Raw genomic sequence first — 22,194 nt, forward strand, 5'->3', positions numbered from 1 at the left:
GGATCTTCAAGATGAGAAAACATCATGAAGCATCGTCTGATTGGAATCTGCATTCTAGAGTGCTTCTCCAGAAATCCTGCTACCCAGATGTTTCAAGGCTTTATAAGTTTAAGTTACAGAGTGAACAGAACAGTTTTATAGAGTGATTCCGGCCAGTGTTCTTTGGCCTGCTCTCTTTATTTTATAAATAATATATATTTTTTATTCAAAATAGGTAAAGAGTATTGATGCGAGGGCACTTCCAAAGGCCTTTTCATTTTGCAAACATCAGGGACTCAAGTTCTTGAAATTCTTCCAAGCCATAATATTCTTGGGGATGGTATTTATTTTGAGACTGATTCTCCAGCCTTCTCTGACAAGTGGCATTTTCTAACATGTTTGAAGTTCTGTCTGAGTCAGTTCAACTGATGAGAGACAGACCCACTTAAATTTGGCACTAAATTGAGAGTTGGATGTAAGTGTGTTGAAAGAGAAAGCGCTGAACATGCATAAATGCATGTGCAGCTGTGTATGAAAATAGAATATTCACATTGCCAGTATCAAGATTCAAGAATATTGTGGCCATAGGTTTTTTTACATTTTTTCTAGGAGGGTGTAAATTGTCTTAGTTATAGTGCCCTTTAAGGCCAATGCTGCTTGCAGGCACCTCAAATGCAACGGGAACTTAAGACTGTGCAGTTTGCATTAATTCCTAGGGCTAAAATATCAACTCGTTCCTGGATCGGTGTTTGATGGAAATGTGTGTGTTTATGGAGTCAGAAAGGAAGACGTAAATTCAAAACACATGAGTTGGAAATGTGCACTGAAGATTTAGCTCCAACAGTGGTGTTTGGAGTTTACGCTCCACAAATCACAGAATCCCAGAATGTCAGGGGTTGGAAGGGACCTGGAAAGCTCATCCAGTGCAATCCCCCCATGGAGCAGGAACACCCAGATGAGGTTACACAGGAAGGTGTCCAGGCGGGTTGGAATGTCTGCACAGAAGGAGACTCCACAGCCTCCCTGGGCAGCCTGGGCCAGGCTCTGCCACCCTCACCGGGAAGAAGTTTCCTCTCATATTTAAGTGGAACCTCCTGTGTTCCAGTTTGCACCCATTGCCCCTTGTCCTGTCACTGGTTGTCACCAGAAGAGCCTGGCTCCATCCTCCTGACACTCACCCTTTCTGTATTTATAACCCTTAATGAGGTATAAAGATGGATTCACTCCCATAATGCTGAAGAAACAACTGATTTATTTAAATTTTTCTAATTTTTTAATAAGTAAATGTATCTAATGGTGGTTCAGAGGTTTTTCAGCACTAAGAGGTGATGAGATTTTTTTCTTCGTTTTGCTCCATTTGCAGTCAAAGGAATGTATCACTGTTTTTATTCTGTGAAATGGAACTGAGAATTTGCTGGCAGGATTATATGCATTTTTCTAGACCTGAGTCTTTTTTTATCTGCATGATTCAGACCTGGCATCTCCATCACTCATGTTTGAATTATGTGCATGCTTGAAGTATTAGTTTACTGCCTTTAGGATCATTTGTAATCATTTTCTATCCCGTTTTTGTGTTTATCAGCCCATTTGTGTTGACAGTGACCACAGAAGCAGCTGTGTGTGTCGTGAGAAACTACTTGATAAGGATCTGTTTGGTGACAAAGGCCTGGCCTACAGACTAAATCCTTTCTCCTCCTTTTACTCTGCGGTTGCTACCAGTGGAAATACGTTGGTGAGACAGAAGAGATTCTGGCAGAGACTTTCTGCCTGTAAGAGTAGATGTTTAACCACCTGCATGTTCCTGCTCCGACCACTTTAATCACATCTCTGAGTGGTTCTGGCAGCAAACAGCTCTTGAGTGCTGAAACTATTTTTCCTGTCAATGGAAACCTGCATTTCTGCTGGAAATCTTGTGGTGGCTCTTAAGCCGTGTTTGATGACAGGTGGCACTAGAACGAATCACCTCATTTCTGGCAAAATGTGTTCCAGAGGGGGATCTGGACGGTGGCAGCAAAACACAGCAGGAGATGTACAGGAATTCAGCACCAACAGAGGTGCTGTTGGTGCCTTTGAAAACTCTGAGTTGCTTGTCTGTGAAGCCAGGGAGCTGATTTGGTGACTCCGTGTGGCTCTGCCCGCTGAGCTGTGTGTCTGAGCCAGGGGCGGCAGAGCTGTGTCTGAGCCGTGGGGGTTTACAGGAGTTTTCTGAGCAGGCTCTTGGCTCTGTGCTGGATTTGGTTGTTCCCAGCCCGGTGGGTCTCTCGGTGCCGTTTCTCTGCCGAGCGGCAGCAGCAGCAGAGCTGCCGAGCAGATGTGCAGGCAGCGTCCTGCCGGCTGCAGCGCCGCGCCTGGGGTGGCACGGAAAACCAGGCTTTGTCTTCTAATGATTGTTAAAACACGTTTTTATGATAACACAGCTCTCCAGCTCAGATTTAGAACCAGCTTTAAACGTTTCCAAGTAACTTACTCAGTAACTTCTCGTGTGATTAATTATGGCTGATGTTTTCTTTTCTTGAAGCAGCTCAGCCTCACTTGGTTACACCAAACTCTTGCCCAGGTAGAAGCAATACATAGTTTGAGCGCTTCCGAACCACTTCAAATCGATGTTCACACGTCAGGTTTTTGAGAGCTTCGGAATGAAACAAATACAAAAGTTGTGTAAAAACGAGGCAGAACAAAACGTGGACAAAATGTGTGTCTGATGCCTGAAAAAGCTCCATTTTGTTCCCGTCTGGTTATTTAGAAGAGGTTTCCCTGCACTGCACCGGCACTTGTCCTGTCGGGAGGTTGCTCTGTAGGGAAACTTGGTGGTTCCCAAAATACAACTGCTGAGAGCTTTTTAATCAGTGCATTATTGCAGCTGGTGCTGCAAACACAACTGCTGGGCTACCGAGGAGAATACGCTTTTCCCAATTAGTATTTTTTGCCTTTAAAAAGGCAAAAACTAGAGATCTAGGCAGTGGTAATTAAACTTTAAAATTTGTTGGTTTAAGCCTGAGCTGCTATTTACTATTTAAATTGACTTTTTTCCTTAGCTTCTGAAAGAAAGTTGCATACAAGGCATGTGATAAATGGAGGATGCACATAATTCTGTCGAACATGCTGGGGAAATGCACTGGAAAACAGCAATTCCTCAGGCTGGCTGTGGCCACTGCTGAAGGTACCAAAAGAGATAAAGTTTTCAGACAAGTGCGGGGTCATTGTTTTAATGTGCAAATAGTTCCTTAAGGGGTAAAATCCATTTCCACTTTCGCTGGTGCAGGATGGATCTGTATGGTGCATTGTGGAAAAGGCCCATAGGGTTTCTCTCATGATGTTTACTGCCAGCCTCTGCCTAGTTAGGTGCTGTAAATCCAGTCGCACTCCCCCAAAAAAACATTCAACTCCTGAAGTTTGAATCTCAGTTCTGATGGCAGCCGTGGGACTGCAGTGCTCCCTGCAGCCTGGCACGCTGGGGGAGCAGAACACAACTCTCTCAGCCCCATCCAGGGGCTGTTCGCTCTGGTTTAGCGTCAGATCTACACTACAGAATAAAGCAGAAAAGTGGTTTTCAGCTCAGGGTCAGAAACAGCTCTTGGTGGCTCACACTGCCAGTGGAGCCTGAGGTGTAGAAGCACCTGTATTTAGAGAATAATGACTTTATTCCCTTCATGTAACGTATCCCAGGAGGTGGATGTGACTGCCAAGGTCATTTTGATGAGACCATGGAAGCGGGAACTGGGAGCACCAGATGCCGTCTGTAATTCTACCAATAGTCACCAGGTGGTAGTGGATGTGACATGAGTCGGACTGGCTGGGAGCGGCTCTGCAAGTGTTCAGCACAACCCTGGGTTTGCCACCTGGACTTGAGGCACAGAAATGTGAGAGTTCAGCCTGGGTACAGTGTGTCCTGCCTTGCCTTGGCCCCTTCTTTCTTTCTATTTCAGCGTTTTACAAACGGTTTTCACATTCTTCACGTGAGTGAGGACTTTCTCTGCTATAAGCAACTTTTCCAAGTGAATGTCGTCATGTGAAAGAACAAATGTTCTTGCTGGGTTTTACCGTGGTACGTGCTACTGTTTCATCCCTGTACTCCTAGATCAGTGCTCCAAAATAACGGATCACAACCAACCACCTCCTCACCTCTCCCCATTCTCTCTCATTTACCTTCAGGTACTCTGTACTCTTAAAAAAAGAGAAAACATCATATTGATGTTTCTATGAGTAGTATTTGTGGTAAGTCCCCTCCTTGGCCCCTGAGTCCTGTCCAAGGAATTAGGACTGTGCAAGCCTCACTGCACTGCAATTTTGTCTCTTGCTGAATTGGTACAGGATGTTTTTGGAGTAGAATAAGATTGTTTTCCTTTAAACGGGAAGCAATAGTGTATGTTTTTAATAGCTGTACCTAGTGCAGGTAGTGACCTGTCACTGACAAGAGCAGGGAAGCTTCCTCAGAGCAATGAATGTTTCCTTCCTGGAACAAACCAGCCATGTGTTCAGCAGAATCAGTACTAGCTGTAGTTTTTGAGTTGTGTATGCTGGTGTGGACTGAAAGCACAACTTGGTCTTGGCTACCAGATCTGCTGCATAAAGTCTGTAACGTAATATGAATGTAAAGTGTCATGGGAAAGAAAAAATAACCTTTTCTTCCCCCCAGTTGGACACAAAGAGCAACGTGCTCAGGGGCATTCAGGACCCGCCACCTCCCACGCAGTCATTTTGCCAGCGGAGCAGATTTGCTGTTTGCCTGGCTGGCTCACCCACAGATGTGCTGAATTAGGCTAAGGAGGTGCTGCTGACCTTGTTTATTAAGCCAGAATTAATTAACTCAAAGGGTCACTTTCATTTCGATGCCTCCTGCGGTACAAATTTTTGAAATTGATCCATGGTACTTGAAAATACCTTCATTTTATGGATATTTTTCCAATTCTGTCAGCTTCTGTTTTGTTACAAGGCACTTGCACAAATAAAGTCGCCCTGAAATGATGGGTTAAGGGGTTTGTGTGGCCGAGCAGCGCTGCTCGCTCACAGAACGGGCTGTCGAACCCCTTGGCTGTGCCAGTACCTTGTGCTTGACACTTATTTCTTTCCCTGGTGATTAATGTTGAGATTACACCTGCTGTTATGCAGTTTTATTCTTTCTTCCATCTCCCTTTGAGAAAGTCTTTCCTCTTCCTCCTGAATAGCCAGTTACAATATTACCAGCTTTTCAGCTTTTTTGGGTACTGCGAAGGTGAGCAGGTGTCATTTTAAGCAATTGTGCCACGTATTTTGTTTGTAACTGATCTTAATGTTTGTCAGGTATCGGTTTGTGGATCTCATTATTCGGGCCGAGCCTGCTTTGCTCGGAGCAGTGGGATCCAACTTCCCGCGTTGCTTTTCTCTCTTTCCTAAAAATCCTGTTTCTTCATTTTCTAGCTTCAATTTGGAATGTCAACCTTCTGAAATAAAATGTAAGTTTACATTTCAGACATCAGCCTGTAAGTGGGTTATGCTTTCATGGTGCTTGAAATATTTTTGTCTTCTTTATGAGGTTTTAAGATTTACGGCAGCATTTGTAACACTTTAGTGCATAATAACCACTGTTTAAAAGAGAGTTTTGTTAAGGAGAAAAAAAACCCTGACCAAAAAAACCCAAAAACCAAACCAAAAAGGACCAAGGAATCAGCATCTGGTGTCCTGATGGCACAGTGAACCACCGGGGCTGGTGCTTTTCCCAGCCACGTATCAAATAGAAAAGGTCACATTCTGTTATCAATTATCTGGTTTTCATCTGAAAGCGACTCTTTATTGTTGTGACAATAAAAATTAAATCTCAGGAGCAGGTAAGCACAGACCTGTCTGTATATTGGAATTCAGCTTTTGGTTTTTGCCTGTTTCAATAAAGTGAACGGGTTTCACTCGCTGCTGTTACGATTAAGCAGGAAACCTTGCACTGAGCGGGACATGAACTGCAGGAGCCATTCTGGGGTCAGAAAGCTCCGTTTGGGAACCGATGTTCTATTTACTACCTCTTAGCCTGGGCTAGAGCCCCCTTCGCTGTCAGCCACCATAGTGCGACACCCGTGTCGTACCCAGGGAGACCGGCATAGGGAACTCTGCCAAAAACTGCTGAATCGTTAGAATTAGAAACATAAATGTCATTGTATTGGTTTGATTTTTTTTCCATTCAGCTGCTTTTTAGATCACCAGCATGGGCTGGTGTTGGTATTTATAAGTATCTTGTGTAAAATCACCACTGTTCTCTTCAGCTGAGGACCTGCCACTCGGAGCTGTGTTGCTTAATACCGATTTCTCACCCCTTAATTTAATAGGAAGCAAATGTTTTCTCATGAATGTCACCATCTGCTGACAACATGTGGGATGTTTGGTCAGGTTCAGGAGTTTAATGCTGCTGCCAGCATTGCGACTTTTGATATCAAATGGGTTTTTACAAAAGCTTTGGATACTCATTTTTACTGTCCGCCAAACATTCTGACTTTTCCGATGAATGCTTTGTGTACGTTCCACTGGCATTTTCCAAGTGTTTGTATGGTTTCTACAGCTGAATATCCTGAAGTTTCTGCTTTGTCGTTTTGTATTATGGTTTATACTAGAAAGCCTGCACAGTGTATACTGCACTGCAGGCCAGGACTGCATTAAAACCATTTTGGGCTCATTCGTTATACTTGTGAATGGTTATTTCCTATGACTTAGCTCATGTTCAGGCTAAACATTCTCTCTCTGGAAGCTTTACACAGTTTTTAATTGATTGAAATTACTGCTTGTAGTGGGGAAGGTTCTTTATCTGTGTCAGAAAAAGGATTCACAGGCAGCCCAGGCCTTTGCCTTCTCAGCTGAGGAGAGGTGTGAAGCATCTCCTGGTGACCGCACTCTCTAATCCTGCACACTTAGGAATATAGATATATTTAGAAAGTATGGACTCTGTTTATATACAAGTTTTCCCAAAGTCTTAGTAAGGTAAGATACAGGCTAGTTTGAGCGTTGGATATTGGGTACTTGGTGCCAGGGTACTGAAAGCTAAAGAAAGTATTTGTCTGTAGATTTATGTTTAATCCAATCGATCCAATTACTGTGCTGAGCCATGAGGGCTCCAGTTGAAATTGGGTTCAACTTTCTGCCACAGCTTTCCTTTATTTAAAAGGATTAATGACCACTTCAACCACAAAAGCTAAAGAAGCAAACCCGAGGTACAGTATGTGTAGAATTCCTGTAGACAGTTCGGTTCTCACCCAGTTTGCAGGAACCTGCTTCACTTGGTGCCACTGAGCAGGAGAACTGTGGATATTTCACTATTTGCAAATCATCTCTACAGAACAAAATTCAGAGTCGTGTCTTTAGTTCTTGGCCACCATCCAAAGACTGCAAATTCTGCCAAAAATTGAGTGTGGCTGCTGAGAAATTCACCAAGTTCCAAGTGCACCTGTCGTTTTGGAAGCATTAATAGTGGCTGTACCTGCTGACCTGGAGTGATGTAACATCATGACTACAAATTAAATACACACCTTTTGGATTCAGTTGTTTTATTTTGCTCTTGCAAGCAGCCACAAGACAGGCTATAGAAGAATAAATAAATTAAAGCAGAGAGTGTAGCAATTTACACCACCCCAACGCTGAGATGCTTGACCGTGAGCTGACAGCTTTGTTTCTGTACCCGATTCAGTGGTCAGGCAGTAACGAACCAGAGCTAATCTAAGTCAAGTATTTGCCCCTTTGGCCAAAAAGATTTTTAAACATGCCCTTGATCAACTCAACAGTAACAAAACGTAGAAAAAAAAACCCTGTGTAATGTCAAATAGTCATATGCGTTTGTTCCAAGTGTCAGTCTGTTCCAAAGTACTTCTGTCCAAAGTGTGTTGGTGCAACAGGATGAACTTCTGTGGTTAAAATGGTGATTTCGGGGAACTCCTGGATGATCGATTTGGCACCTTTGGAGAGAGGGCAAAGGCAATAATCACTACAGCCCCGTGGCTGTGTCTCAGCACCATACGTTAAATCACAATCAGCAGCGCTCCACAGGTAAGTCAGGCTCTGTTCTTCCACCTCCATGTTTCTGCCTTAGCTGACTGTCTATGAGGAGAAACTTCCTGAGTTTAGGGGGCTGCTTTTCTGGGTTTCCTTATTTGGATTTTTCTTTACCGTACACATATACTCCTGATCTAACCACCAAAGTGGTTAGAACCAGCCAGGAATAACTCTCTGCAGTTCAGCTGACTTTTTTGATAGTGATTTCTGCCACAGCCAGTTTTTAAAAACAATACACAAGATCCGTTTTCCTACTTCACAGAAACAGAGGTTCCTTTCTTGGATTGCCCTGCACAAGTTCAGCTCTGTAACATGCAGACAGGGCGGTTCTGTAGCTTCATTGATCTCATGTTCCCTACAGAACTGGTGATCTTGTGGTGGCGGAACAACTCCGCACCAGCCACGGGCTGTGATGGTCCAGAGCAATGGCAGCACCGGCCTCCATTTGTGCGTCGCTGCACGAAGCGTTTTGTGTACCTGGCAGCGCTGCAAATCCCTGCTTTTAGGTACGCTTGACCATTTGCAGTTTTGCCATTAGGTGTTAAGAGGCCTTCTCCTTCCTGCTGGCCCGCACCAAACCCCTTGCTGTTCACTCTCAGTTTTATAATTCAGAAACAAAAACGCCCCTCTCTCCTGAGGTTATTGTCAATATTATCATTATTAGCAAAGGAACAGGTCCCTTGCACTGTCCGAAGCGCATAACTTGTGTCACTCTTCCCCAGTAAACACACCCATGCTGGCTCTTGTGTCCCTTGACAGCCCCTCGACTCACCGTGAGGTGTGGAGAACAGGCTCAGCAGGATGATGACGCTGGGTTGGACGCCGTGTTCTACAAGAACTTTGACAGCCTCAATGACAGTGTTACCAGTACCTAAAAGAGGTAAATCTGAGATTTTAACTGTTTTTTTTCACTCCCTTGGTTGAAGAACCTGTCCTGGGCCACCCGAGAATACCCGTGTTAACGTTGGTGTGTGACTGAATGGTGGTCCGGTCCTTTCCCACCGGGGAACGATCATCTCTGTGGGTATTAATTGTAGAAAACTTTGGTCTCCCGATGAAGGAATTTCATCTCTACTCTGAAACAGCCAGCGCTGCCGGGTTGTAAAGCACTGAAGTCGGTGCATTTTATTAAAGCCCTGAGGCAAGAAAGCTCATCTCAAATAGTAAAATGGCAATTAAGAGCCGCATGTGTAGAACCAGAATTAAACCTTACACTGGAAAAGTTACTTCATCCTGACAAACTCCTTACCACGCTTAACAGATTACTCTTTTAGTGGTATTTAATTTCAAAGTAATTTACTTCTACGATTATGATATCCAAAAATGTATTTTAAGAGCATGCAAAAAATACTGTTTGAGTCTTTTCTCGGGGCAAAATTTTAAAAATTAAATTTATATCAAGTCTTAATGCTTCAACCTTTCTCACAGCCGCAGGCTGCCCAAATGAATTGCTCTGCATTTGTGCTGGTGCAGGCTGACTAAGACGTGTTCTGGCACAGCCTGATAAATGCCCTGTGTCACCTAAATCAAGGAAAAAAATCTAATCAAAGCCCCTGAAATTTGGAAATTTTCCTTTAAATTCAGTGCACTCCCTGTTCAGATGGGTTGAATGGTACATAAAATGAAAGACACTTACTGAGTATTGGGTACATAAGAAGAACTTTTCTCCTGTAAATGTCTGGAGGAAACTTGGCATAGTAGACTTTCGCTCTTTGAGTTTCCTCGTCACTCTGGATCAGGATTTTTCCTATGCGGATGGACCGGCAGCAGTCTCGTAAACCTTGTTCCATTGCCTCTCCTCAAAATGAGCAGCAAAAGAAGCCAATGACAAAGTGTTACACGCTAAGAAATGGCACAATCAAATAGACAGTCCCCAGTCACTGTGTTGGTGAGGAGTTCTGAAATGGAGATATTTTTTTTTTCTCAGTTCTAAGTGTTAAAAACACTTGAAGCTGTTTTCCTTTTTCATCTGTTTAGACAGAAAAATGAGTCTGCCTGGTATAACAGGTTATTGTTCCCACACACCAGTGCTGAGCTCTCAAAGGTGAGAACTGGAGACAACAAACGAACTTGTGGGGCTTGGGGAACATCTCTGAGCTCTGCCCAGAGACACCTTGGTACAAAACACAGCGCGGGAAGCTGTGGAGCTGCTGATTTTACATCACAGACACAAAGGTTTCCACAGAATTGGGCAAAATGAACAGAGACTCTACCACCCCTGAACATGGTTTATTTGGACACCTGTCTCTGAGCAGGAGGAGTCTGTGGCAAACAAGGGCAGTTGTCCTGGCCTCTCACCATTAACAGCTGCTACAGAAGAGGCCAGGTAAAATCTAGTGCAGCTGTTTGTCTCCTAAAAAGTTAATGAAATGTATTACTTGACATTTTGTTATCAAGGATACTTAAGAAAGAATAATAACTGGCAGGTTTGGGTGTAACTTTGCTGTGGAGAAACGTTGTTGCCCATTTTTAAAAGGAAGTTGATCACAGGTTTCAAAAACATTTCATTTGTCCTCAATCAACAACCAGAAGCTGCCTACCACTTCTCATGATGCTGACACCGCAGTTTCCCTTTTCAAATCTGACTCCTTCATACTTGTGTCCTGTGAAAAAAAGCAGACGTCAGTGTAACTGGAACCAAGATCCCCCAAATTCCCAGAGGACAACAGTGAGCTCCACGTCTGTCACCAGGCACCACGAACCCATCTGCACACCGTACCCTGCAGCCCTTAAACAAGCCATGGGAACAGAGCCAAAAACAGAAGTGGTAAAGGATTTTTTTATTTTACTTTAAAAGTCGTGTTAGAAAAGCGTCACAGAAATGATCCTTTCCAAGTATATGATTTATAAAATAATCACAGAGTACCTGAGTTAAGTGAAGAGCACTATACAAAATAAAGGTGAACAGTACATCCCTTAAGCCAGGTAAGTGCAGTCCAGAGCTGCAGGTGGAGGAGTTACCTGACATAACACTACAGTGCTACTGTCATTGTGTTGTTGATCGCTGACAGAAAAAAAGAGGAAAATGTGCAGTGGAGAGGTACGATCGTCAGTGCTGTGAGCTCAGGTCTCTTATTAATTCAAAGAATGAGATTGTCCCAGTCATGGTTCTTCAGATCTTGCTACCAGAAGCTGGTAGCAAGCCTGCCCAGCACCACTGCTAGAAGAACGTGTGATGTTCCTACAGGTGTTGCATGCTCCCTGGCCTGCCTGAAAAAACCCAAAGGCTCCATTGAAGGAGAAAGAACAGGATGTTTCAGTGGTGTCCTTGAGGGGTGCTGTGCTTCTGAGCCCAGAAGAGCAGAAATCACCTGAGGTTATGGCATCTTTGAAGTGCTCGGAGGAGCAGCCAGGAATTCATGCAGGAGCATCTGAGTTCTCAAGGGACAGTTCCTCCCAGAAGAGCCCAGCTGAGACCAGTTTAGCTCCCTCACTCAGAGCAGCTGTTGCAGTGAAAGGGCAAACGCTGGCTGCAGAGCTAATGGAGTTCCAGGCAGTAAAACTCTGCAGTGGGACTGGGAGGAAGGGCAGGACACGAGGTCTTTTGACTGAGGTGACGTGTGCTCAGAGGGAAAGGTCTGAGACTCTGTGCCCATGGCCAGGGCAATGGCCATTCAAAAAGACCCACAGAGCTTCCTAGGGATGTTACTTGCGGGGACCTGTCAGCCAGACTCCATAATGCAGAGATGGTCACCAATCCATCTGTTGTCAACTGACCGGGAACAGATGTGATGCCAGTACTCAAGAAGTAAAGCAGCTGCTGTTTTATTTAAAAAGGTACAAAGGAGGTGATTGTGCCTCCCTAAAATCTGTCTAGTTTCAGAATTAAGTGTTTTCAGTCCATCTTCTCTCTAACTAAAACTGAAGACATGGAAATTATTTACTGCAGAGGAGAATGTGTGAATGTGCAGAGCTGCTCTCATCCTGCAGAAATGCAAATGCTATTGTCAGAGAGGAGAGGACTCACCTGGTGTGTCACACGGGTGTGCTGTGGGCTCACAGTGGTACCTGAGCACTTCCCAAGAAGTTCCTGATGCACTAAGCAGCTATCTCTGGGTAATACTTGCAGTTTAACTACCTTTACAGCTAAAAGGAGCTAACCAAAACTACTGCAATGCGTTTCCTCTAGTGTCAACACAGCCACGTTTTATTTCCTGCTTCTCATCGCTCCCAGCTGGGCCCCAGTTGCAAACAGTGAGTGATTTAGGCTGGCATGGCAAAACTGCTTGCGCAAAGTACTTTTTGTGACTTGTCATCAGTTTTAATTCAGCATTGCAATGTGAGCAAGTAAACTGATCTTGCACGTAAACCCGTAAATTTTCATCATGGTTTTGCAAGACCAGTTTAAAACCTTAGTAAAATGACAACTTTAAGTTTTGCTCAGTAGCCTTGTTGCACACCTTTTAGCTTTTTAAATGTCAGAAGGGACCTTAACTCTGTGCTCTACCCTGAATGTCAAACTATTCCAGCCTCAGGTGCCCCAGGAAGTGGTCAGGGCAGCGAGCCTGTCAGAGGTCAAGGAGCATCTGGACAATGCTCTTAGTCATACGGTTCAGTTTTAGGCAGTCCTGCAAGGAGCAGGGAGTGGGATTCAACGATCCTTATGGGTCCCTTCCAACTCAATATCTTCTATGATTCATGTAACAGTTCCATATTTTTTTTGTATTAGTTAAGCTTCCGCTTCCATCCCTACTTGGGGAGGGCTTATTTCTCACGTACCTGTTGGAGTGGTCACAGTACATTCTGTGTATGGCAGTTGATTCAGTCCCTCTTCAACCACAAGTCTGATCTGTAGAACCAAAGAGATCAGTCAGCCTAAAGGGATTTGTTATCTGTGGAGATAAAATACTAAATCTGAGTAGTTTTCACAAGGACTAGGTGAACACCTAACAGCCTGGAGGGTCTAGAAGGGTCTCTTTAATACTAGTTAGGGACTGACTTTAGAGACCTTCTGGGGGTGATGCCTATGTTTTGTCCACAAATCAAATGAAAACATTACAAAAGAAAACCAGGTGGAAGGGGCTTTGTCAGCAAACATAAAACTGACTTTATTTATATGTGGCAGGCAGAGGCATCACAGCCAAATTTCTCTCAACAAATGAGTGAAGCACGAATGTAACTTAATTTTGTTGACAGAAAAAACTAGTGAAATGGAAATATCTACCCTCTCTTAGTGCCCATCAGTGAGTCTCTGAGGTCTGTTTTCACATCCGTACTTCTGTGACTAAACTGCAGCTGTGGCTGCTAGAACATCGACGGGAGCTGCAGCAATGGAAACGCACTTGCAAGTGCCCAAAGATGAGTCAGTAGATCTAGAAATTTCTTTGTCGCCTCCCTCTTCTGGCACCTGCCAGCTGTGGTTACTGGGGGATGCTCTGCCGAGCACCTGCGCTGTCACAGGGTGCAGATGGCCCAGCTCAGCAGGGACATCACCAAAGGTGCAGCTTACAAGCCACATACACCCCTCCAGTGTCCAGAAAACCTCCAGCCCTCCCCTGGTGCTGGACCTGCAGCTGTGCCCCCAGCTAAGTTACCGAAACGTCTTCATCTGCACCCAGAACGATCATGTGAGAGATGCTCTGGGTATTAGAGACGTAACAATTCTCTCTGCTTGTGAGCCAAAGATTCACAGGCCAGAACTGCTCAAGCAAAGCTACTGCCAAGGCAAAGATGAAACTGTTAAGCAAAAGGCAGCGTGTGATGGCAGAAATGAGGTGATTGCTCCTGGGACTGAGAAAGTATACTGCTCACTTCAGACATTTCTTATTCCAAAAACAGGGCAGACCAGAAGATTTTTTTCTGTTCTTCTGTTCTGCCCTACTTTCTTGCACACAGGCTGCCACTAGTAGGAATCAGAAACCATCCCTTAAATTTATAGTCCCTCTTTGAAGATATTTTTAGGCATTTTGGTATGAGAATCTTTTCCTAGATTGGGGTTTGTGGCAGCCGTATTCAGAGGCAGCAGTCAGACTAAATCAGTGAGGGGGTCAAAGGGTGCAATCAGCATAGAAAGGGAGCAAAAACTGAAAAAGGAATTCACGGGGCGGTATTTCCACTGTAGCAAAACTGCGTATGGGAAATGGGTCCTTTTGAATTGTCAGTCCTCTTTGAGTTTGACTCATGGCATGTTTGATGGCTCCAGGAAGCATCTGTAGATGCTCTACTGCCAGCTCTACTGCCTTCCTCCTCTTCTTCCTCCTGTCTCTCTGCAAGTAGGGTTTTTGACTCAATCACTTTAAGCCTCAGACTGATGGCACCAGTGTTCTTCTACAAAAAGACATCTTCTAACATAAACAAGCCGAGAAATCCTTTCTTTAATTTTAGGTTTCTGGGACATCTGTACACAATTTTGTTTTATTTTTCAAAAGTTATTTCACCAAAGAAAGCCAACCTATGAGCCAGGTTTGCAAGAAATGCTGCTTTTCATACTGCTGTCACATTGACAGGGTTAGCATTGCTCCACGTTATTTGCCAAAAGTTTAGAGTAAACCAATCGAGGTCTATAGACAAATAACCTCATTGGTTTTACTACAGGTATCAATGCTTTACACAGAGACTGGGAAGGATTCTGTTGTAAACCTGTCAGTGTTGATAAAACGTTTATTTTTGCACTACACTTTCTGCTGCTCCCATGCTCAGAGATTATAATTTCCACCTCTTTTCTCTCTGGACCTGAGAACCAGCAGCCCTGTTCCTACCCCAGAGAGGTGGTTGCCATTGCTTGGAAGAAAGAACAGGGATTATTTTGGTCCCACGAAGCGGGCAAGCAACGTTGTGGTCCAAGGTAGAAGAGCTTGACCACAAATTAAAATCATTAAAGTTATCAATAACAAAAATAAAGTCTATTAGTAGTCATTCACTTGATCTATGAGTTACAAGTGGTGGGATTTGTTGGCTTGGGCCTTTATGGTTTCTTGGTGAATGGGAATGCAAGAAATATCCTCAAGAAGGGAAAAGCAGGGGGAAACTGGAAAAGCTGCAGAGGTAAAAAGCACTGCAGTCACAATCTTAGGTTGTGGTCATATCTAAGCTCTGAGCAAGCCTGGATCAGACACCGATTAAAACTGGGGTCATCTCAGGAAGCCTGTCTCCCTGTAACTAAATGGTCTCTCGACTCAGCTTTGCCAGAGGAGGAAAGACAAAACTCTCCTTGTTAACGAATGCGGATTTGCCAACAGCAAACACCCTCATGAATACAAGGGAGTATATGTGTGGGCGTGAGTATTGCGGTTTTCTTTAAGTAATTTAAATGAGATAAATGTTGCATTCCCAACAGTCTTTGTTCTGACTTACTGAAATGTGTGAAAACTTCAAATTGCTTTGTCCCTGCTCATAACTACCATATGGCTAAAAACAAATTCCCAGTCTGGATGCACCCAGAGCTACTAATCTAATACACAACAAGTGCCAGGAGGCACTTCTGCATGCAAGCAATTGCTAACATCTAGCCTGTAAGAAATTGTACAGCTCTGTTCACAAGATCAGAAGTACTGTTTCAAAGTAAAACTGAATTATCTCTAGCCTCTGTGCATCTGTTTTTAAACAGTATTCTCTTATTACTACTGCTCCCTGTCCTGAAGTAGTCGTGTCTTAAAATAACATGGTTTCTGGAACCCTTTGAGATGAAAGCAGTCCATAACAGAAAACAGAAGTCCCTGTACAGAAAGTTGCTGTCAAGCAGCAATTTCCTTTGTGTAGAAAAGTTGCTCTCAAACCAGCATTTTTCTATCCTGAAAGACCCATTTTACAGGAGAGTACAATACCAAGAAGAAGAAACTCTTCACCTACCAGACGATCAGCAGAAAATACGAAGTCTCCTCTACTGGATTTCCTGAAAAAGGTAATAATTTGTATTTTAAATTGTGGAATAATTTTAAGAACGTTGCTTAAATATAATACTAGCTCAAGGGCAATGTATTCTAAAGGCAGTTCAGAGAAACGTCTCCTACCATGTATTAAATCTATCCCACAGAGACTCTGCTTCATGGGTTTCCTGGCGAACGAGCTGCAGTGAGGTAACGCAGGGTTTGCCTCTGACTGCTGGCAATGCAATAACCTATTGTGTAGGTTATCCACTGTACTGCTGTGCAAGCTTGGTTCCAAAACACCTCACCCACTCAGATGTGCACCAGCCTGGGCTGTTCCCTCCAGCTCGGAGCGAAAGCTGAGCTCCACCCGTTCTTAAGTCGACCATAAACCACAGGACAATGATACCACAGATCCTGAGACCGAGTGAAGACACCTGATAAGCAGGATATGTATCGTATCTTATCTAAAATTCATTCAGTGTGACTAGCTTAGTGAACTTGAGACTAAAACAAGCAGGGATTAAGGAATATTCCCACGAAAATGCCTCTCTGCCATTTTATTAGCTTGGCTGCAACTCTCTGCACGTGTGCCGGGATGGCTTTGGGCCCATTCAGGACACAGAATAAGCTCAGTTCCTCCTCCTATGTACTGTGTAAGTGCGCTCTGTTAAAAGCCTGAATTCTAAAAGCAGATTTTAACACCTTGCTTCCCAAGTCCAGACCAACAACTCTCGCTACACAAGTATAGGACAAATTTCCAACTAAGGGGCCAACATTTACAGTATACTGGCCTTAAAAACACTCAGACAAAGCATCAACACCAAAAGCAGGTACTTTTTAGCAGTTTATCACAGCAGGCATTCCTGTCCCTCATTTTCAAACCATTATGCTCTGGATGTATTTTAAAAAGTGTCAGCCTAATCTTATTTCTTCCCTTGTGCTAATAACACATTAGTAAAAATGCTGTTTATTTTTTTTGTTTTTTCCACTCTTTCTGGTAATAACAGGATATTCGTAACTTTCTGGTACTTTGACATTAACCAGAAAGGCAATACTCAAAAGAAACTCCAATCTCAAATGGGCAAAACACACCCCCAAAAACCCTACAATCATACAAAGTGATTTTATTAAGATTTTTGAAGGGATTTGTATTTCTATTTGTGGTGTGTATAATTTTTATTTTAAAGGAAGTGGTAAAGTGTGTAGGTTCTTCCAAACCTTTTCAGCTCCTTAATCAAGTAACAAGACAACACCTAAAAATGTGAGGCATTACCACCTCACTGTTGTATAACAACACATGGCTAACACCACCACCATTGTGTTAAACAATAAAAATTATTCTCATTTTGTTCCTGAAGGTATGGAAGCATGGCTGATGTACAATTAAAGTCACATGCGTGTCTTAAGAGGTGAGAATAAATGTTTTTGGGGAACGTACCCTAATACAAGCTAACTGCAGGGTTTCTCCTTGCTTCTAGATTCATTTCTATATTGTTCACAGTTCCCTAAGGAACTAGAAGCCTTAGCAGAACACGACAGAATCATCTCACATAACAGACACAATAACCTTTATATACCTATATTTAAATAATGTTTATTGTTAAATCAGGATTTAAAATGATGCTACTAGTCTGAGCTAAAGAATTAGCTTCTAACAAAAACCAGAGCCCTACGTTACAAATTGCTGCACTACTAATTTCAGCCTCCAGATCCCTGGTTCTAGTCTGTGCGGGCTAGAAATGACTTTGAGATCGTACCGTCCTTAGAAAGAGGCTGTAACTGTTTGTTCCCAAATGTCCAATACTTAAACGCGTCAGTTCACATCCCATTAGCGGACTCAAAATTCACAGTGTAAAAGGCATCTGCCCACCCATCAAGCATTCAGTAGACGGAAAGCGAACAAGGCTGAGGATGATGAGCAAACCCACGCACGCTCCAGGTGAGGTGATCTATCCGTCTCCCTGACTCTGGCACCCAGACCTAGTTCTTGTTAATTTAATGAAACAAAATAAATACCTGGTCATTTTAGTCTATCAGATGACCATTATGGACTCAGCGGTCTCTGAACCCACCGCAGGACATGACAATCAGTCACATGAAGGTGGGTTTTTCTTTTATAAAGTGGACACAGTTATTTCAATGGAAAGGCTGTGATTTCTTTCTCCGAATTCTCTCAGGAACAAGGAAAGAGCTTTCCACTTGTCTGAGCAGCTCACACCACGGACAACACAGAGTCCCTGAGGTCATCTGCATCCGGCCGGACGACCCTTAGCTCCACGTAAGCATGCCCAGCCTGCTGAGCACATTTTAGCATCTTTTTGAATCACAGACACTGAAATAGGCCACTCTGAGGTCACTCATTTACAGAGAGGCAGCTCACTTTCTGGGACAGAACAAAAAATACTGTTTCTCTACTGTTCTTACATACAAAGCCTCCACCTGCCTTTCTGAGTAGGCTGTTGTCCAGCTTTCCTCATGGGTTGGGAAGGGAGCTTGAAGTGACAGTCACACCTCCACTGCCAGGGCAGCATCACACTCAGAATAAAGCACAGTTTGCTATTACTGCAGCTATAAGAGTAATGCATTATTTACACATCTTATTCTATACCTCCCCTTAACAAATCTTGCACGATTACGTTGACGCAACTCTGAAAAAAAAAAAATCTCTTCAAAGTTAAAATATCAGCTGCTGGTTTCTAAATAAGCTCACTATAACCAGAAACTTATTAAATGTATTTGCAAGAGTCCAAAACCTACTTACAACAAAATAATAACAGAAAAACCTATCTGGCTACAGCAACCACATTGTCACTATTTGCCTAGGTATCAAAACTATATGCTATTTTCTTCTCACTATTAGTATTTCGCCTATTAGTATTATTAGTAGTAGTATTAGCTACAAAGTTAAGCACTCAAGAACTAGGAAGTACCAAAATGTGCACTACGCAGAAGATGGACAGATATGAAAGAAGGGGCAGAACCATGTCTGTGCCATGTGTTAGTTATTGCAGATGTTAGAAAGCCAATGCGCCAGAGGAGAAGGTTTTATTCAGAACCTGATCACTCCATCAATAAACTCGATTTCACACCTCCGTGTCTGCTGGTGGTTCTCGCATCACAATACGCAAATTGTACTTTTAATAGAGATGGCTGCTACTTATCTTTGTCATATGTCGCATGCTAAATACCTTAATACTTTACAATATCACCTTTCAACTGCTGAACAATCAAAGCTACAAATGTGATCAGTGGGGGGTATGTTTTCAACATCTGAGATGCTATATAAGGCATAATAAAACATTAGGTGTTAAGTACCTCATATTGGATGTTCAGCAGTGGGGCGCAATTTTGCATGGATTTCAGCACTTCAGCTTAAGGTTTGTAAAACTGGAAAAACACTTTTCTGTCTCACAAGGCATGGTGGCAGCAAGGACTCTTGGTGAACACAAAATGACAACAATGGAAAAGAATGTCTTAAAAAATGGCTCCTTTCAGGTAATGTGTCCTAAATAAACAAACTGTTCTCTCTTTGTCTGCCTCTTTAATACTGTCTCTCTCCCATTCCCCCAGCTCACCATCATCTAGTCTCTATGCTATCCCCTACTTTTTGTCTAACTTGTTCCAGTCCCTGCTCCTCAAACATCTGATCCCAGTTCACATTCATTTCAGCTAGTCCCATTTTTCTCCAATCTTTCTTATTTCTAACTCTCTCAGGCTGTCCTTGTGATCCTTTTTTTTCTGGCCATCCTTGTCCCAAAATCCTTAACACCCTCCACACACACTACTACAGGCTGTAAAGACTTCACCCTTACATTTTCCTTAACATAGTAGCCCAAATCTTTCAGCAAACTCATGTCATTTCCCTGCCATTTATTCCCAAACCTAGCACGTGTCCTTCTCCAACCTTTAAATCCAGTCTGTGCTCCTGTATCCGCCTTGTCTTAGTCCACCCCATCCTGCGTGCAGTATCACAGAATCCCAGAATGTCAGGGGTTGAAGGGACCTGGAAAGCTCATCCAGTGCAATCCCCCCATGGAGCAGGAACACCCAGATGAGGTTACACAGGAAGGTGTCCAGGCGGGTTGGAATGTCTGCAGAGAAGGAGACTCCACAACCTCCCTGGGCAGCCTGGGCCAGGCTCTGCCACCCTCACCAGGAACAAGTTTCTTCTCATATATAGGTGGAACTTCCTGTGTTCCAGTTTGAACCCACTGCCCCTTGTCCTATCACTGGTTGTCACCGAGACGAGCCTGACACGACACGCAGACAGCAGTAACGAGCCCCAGCTCCTGCCGGGACACCACGATGCGACAATAAGCCACAGTTTCCTTTCTCAAGGGCTTCACACTCGTTTGTAGGCTGATGATGCTGTGGCGAGCAAGCTCCGAGCCGCCCGCGCTGCGGAGGTCCGCAAAACCCTCCCATCAGGGACAGAAAAACCTGTATGGGGCTGTAAAAGCCGCCGAATTAATGTCTTTGTTGCCGGCGGCCCCGGGGCGGAGCTGGCGACCGACGCCCCGGTGGCGCTGCCCGAGGGGCGGGCGGGCTCGGCCCTTCCCCTCCCTCCCGGGTACGTCACCAGACATGGCCGCGCCGCGGGCAGCGCGCTGAGCGGCACGGCAGCACGGCTCCACAGGGGCCCTGGCGGAGCCGCCTGACAGCAGCGCCGGGAGCCCGCGGGCAGCGCCGGCCGCCACATCCCTCAGAAGGCTGCGCGGGAGCCGGCGCTGCAGGCCGCCGAGAGCGGGTTCGGCGGGACCGCGGCTCCCTGAGGAAGGGCCGGCGGGCGGCGATCGCCCCTCAGCCGCCCCGCCCCGCCCCGGCTCCTCCTCAGGTCGCGCTTCCCACCGCCGCGCGGCCTCCCCGCCCGCCCCGGCCCGCCGGGCGCTCACTTGTCCCTGATGATGGTCTGGAGCTCCCGGAGCTGGTCGTTCATGGGCAGCAGCTTCAGCTGCGGCCCGATCGCCGACGCGCCGCCCTCCCCGGCGGGGATCGGCGGTGCATCCGCCGCCACCCCCCCGTTGCTGCTACTGCTGCTGTCCGGGCTGGGGCAGCCGCTGTCCTGGCCGGGCTCCGCGAAGCGGATCAGCCGGGAGGCGCCGCCCGCTGCGGCCGGCGGCTCGTCCTGCGGCGCTGGCCCGAGCCGCGGGTTCTGGCAGGGCATCGCCTCCATGCGCCGGGGCGCCCCGCCCCCGCGCGGCCCCGGCCGCCACGCGCCGCGCCGACCCCGCCTGCGCCGCCGCGCGGGGGGCGGGAGGCAGCGCGCCGGCCCGCCCGCGCTCCATTGGCTGCCGGCGCCGCCGCTCAAGGGCGCGGCGGGAGCGCGGGCACGGGGGGCGGGGCGTTCTGTCCCTCAGTGCCGCTCCCGGCCTCGCCCCGCAGCTCCTCCGCGCTCTCGGGCACCTCGGAGCCGGTGGGCGAGAACGGCGTGTCGGGGTCCGCCGCCAGCCAGCGGTCTGCGGCAGGAGCCTCGCTCTTTGCTTCCTCCCGCTTTCCGGCAGGTTATTCCCGGGGGCTCCCTGTCAGCCGCAGGGCGCCCGCGGCGAGGGGCTCAACGCCGCCCCGTGCCCGCCGGGCTCCGTCTTGTCCCTGACGATGGTCCGGAGCTCCCGGAGCTGGTCGTTCATGGGCAGCAGCTGCGGTCCGATCGCCGACTCGCCGCCCACCCCCGCGGGGATCGGCGGTGCCGCAGCTGCGGGCCGGGCTGGGGCGGCCGCTACTCTCCTCACCGCGCTCCGGAGCAGATCCGCCGGCAGCCGCCGCCGGCTGCGGTGCTGCTGCCGCGGGCAGAGCCGCTGGCTCCGGCAGCACGGCTGCCGTGCCCCGGGGCGCGCCCCCGGCCGCCATGTTGCAGAGAACATGACGGCCACAAAGAGAAGGAAAAGAATGTGAAGTTTGGGCGGTCCATTAGTCCGTTCACACTGGAAAGAAAAGCAACACAGTGCAAGTGCTAAGAACAAATAAGAGCTGGGAAGTCTTTGTTTCTAGAGAGAAGGAAGATATCCTCTAAAACTCTTATTTGGAGTTCTCAAAACTTGTCTACACAAAAGTCACACCTTACCATAATATAAAAAGGAAGAAAAGACAAAGAGAAGATCAGGCTTGTTTCCCCTCCTGTAACCAAGGCACAAGGAGTCAGGTTTGCAGGTTGGTGTGTAACAGCCAGCAGTCACAGCTTCACACCTCGGCACCGAAACGTGCCGGTGCCCACATGGACATGAGGAGGCACCAGCTCTTGAAGCCCAGCTTGCATTCCACTGAGCTTCCTCTGCACATGTGTAAAATTCTGCACCTCTGTCAGTATAAGGCATGCCAAGAAAACCTGGCCTGCATACCTGTAGCAATCGAGTAGCATCAGAACTGGGTATAGAAGGTTTGGAAAACTTTAAAAGCCAAGTGAGAT

The 22,194-nt window shown here is 45.9% G+C and overlaps 1 protein-coding gene across 3 annotated transcripts; it reads right to left on the bottom strand.

Moving 5' to 3' along the window:
- Positions 1-7,591: 7,591 nt before the first annotated feature.
- UPRT (uracil phosphoribosyltransferase homolog) lies at positions 7,592-20,972 on the bottom strand. 3 transcript variants are annotated; one of them, XM_080352447.1, is made up of 7 exons: positions 20,684-20,972; positions 15,772-15,814; positions 12,703-12,772; positions 10,524-10,586; positions 9,620-9,781; positions 8,756-8,854; positions 7,592-7,886 (listed from the first exon to the last, which is right to left on the bottom strand). In XM_080352447.1, the coding sequence occupies exons 1-7, from the start codon at positions 20,962-20,964 to the stop codon at positions 7,780-7,782; spliced, it is 825 nt and encodes a 274-aa protein (XP_080208573.1). In that variant the 5' UTR covers positions 20,965-20,972; the 3' UTR covers positions 7,592-7,779. The 3 variants fall into 3 exon arrangements, with proteins under 3 accessions (XP_080208573.1, XP_080208575.1, XP_080208574.1); XM_080352449.1 differs by lacking the exon at positions 15,772-15,814 and adding an exon at positions 19,107-19,226 and having other exon boundaries at positions 20,684-20,736; XM_080352448.1 differs by lacking the exon at positions 20,684-20,972 and adding an exon at positions 19,107-19,229.
- Between the last annotated feature and the right edge of the window lie 1,222 nt (positions 20,973-22,194).

Source organism: Nesoenas mayeri, assembly GCF_963082525.1.
Source record: "Nesoenas mayeri genome assembly, chromosome: 13".
Lineage (NCBI taxonomy): Eukaryota > Metazoa > Chordata > Aves > Columbiformes > Columbidae > Nesoenas > Nesoenas mayeri.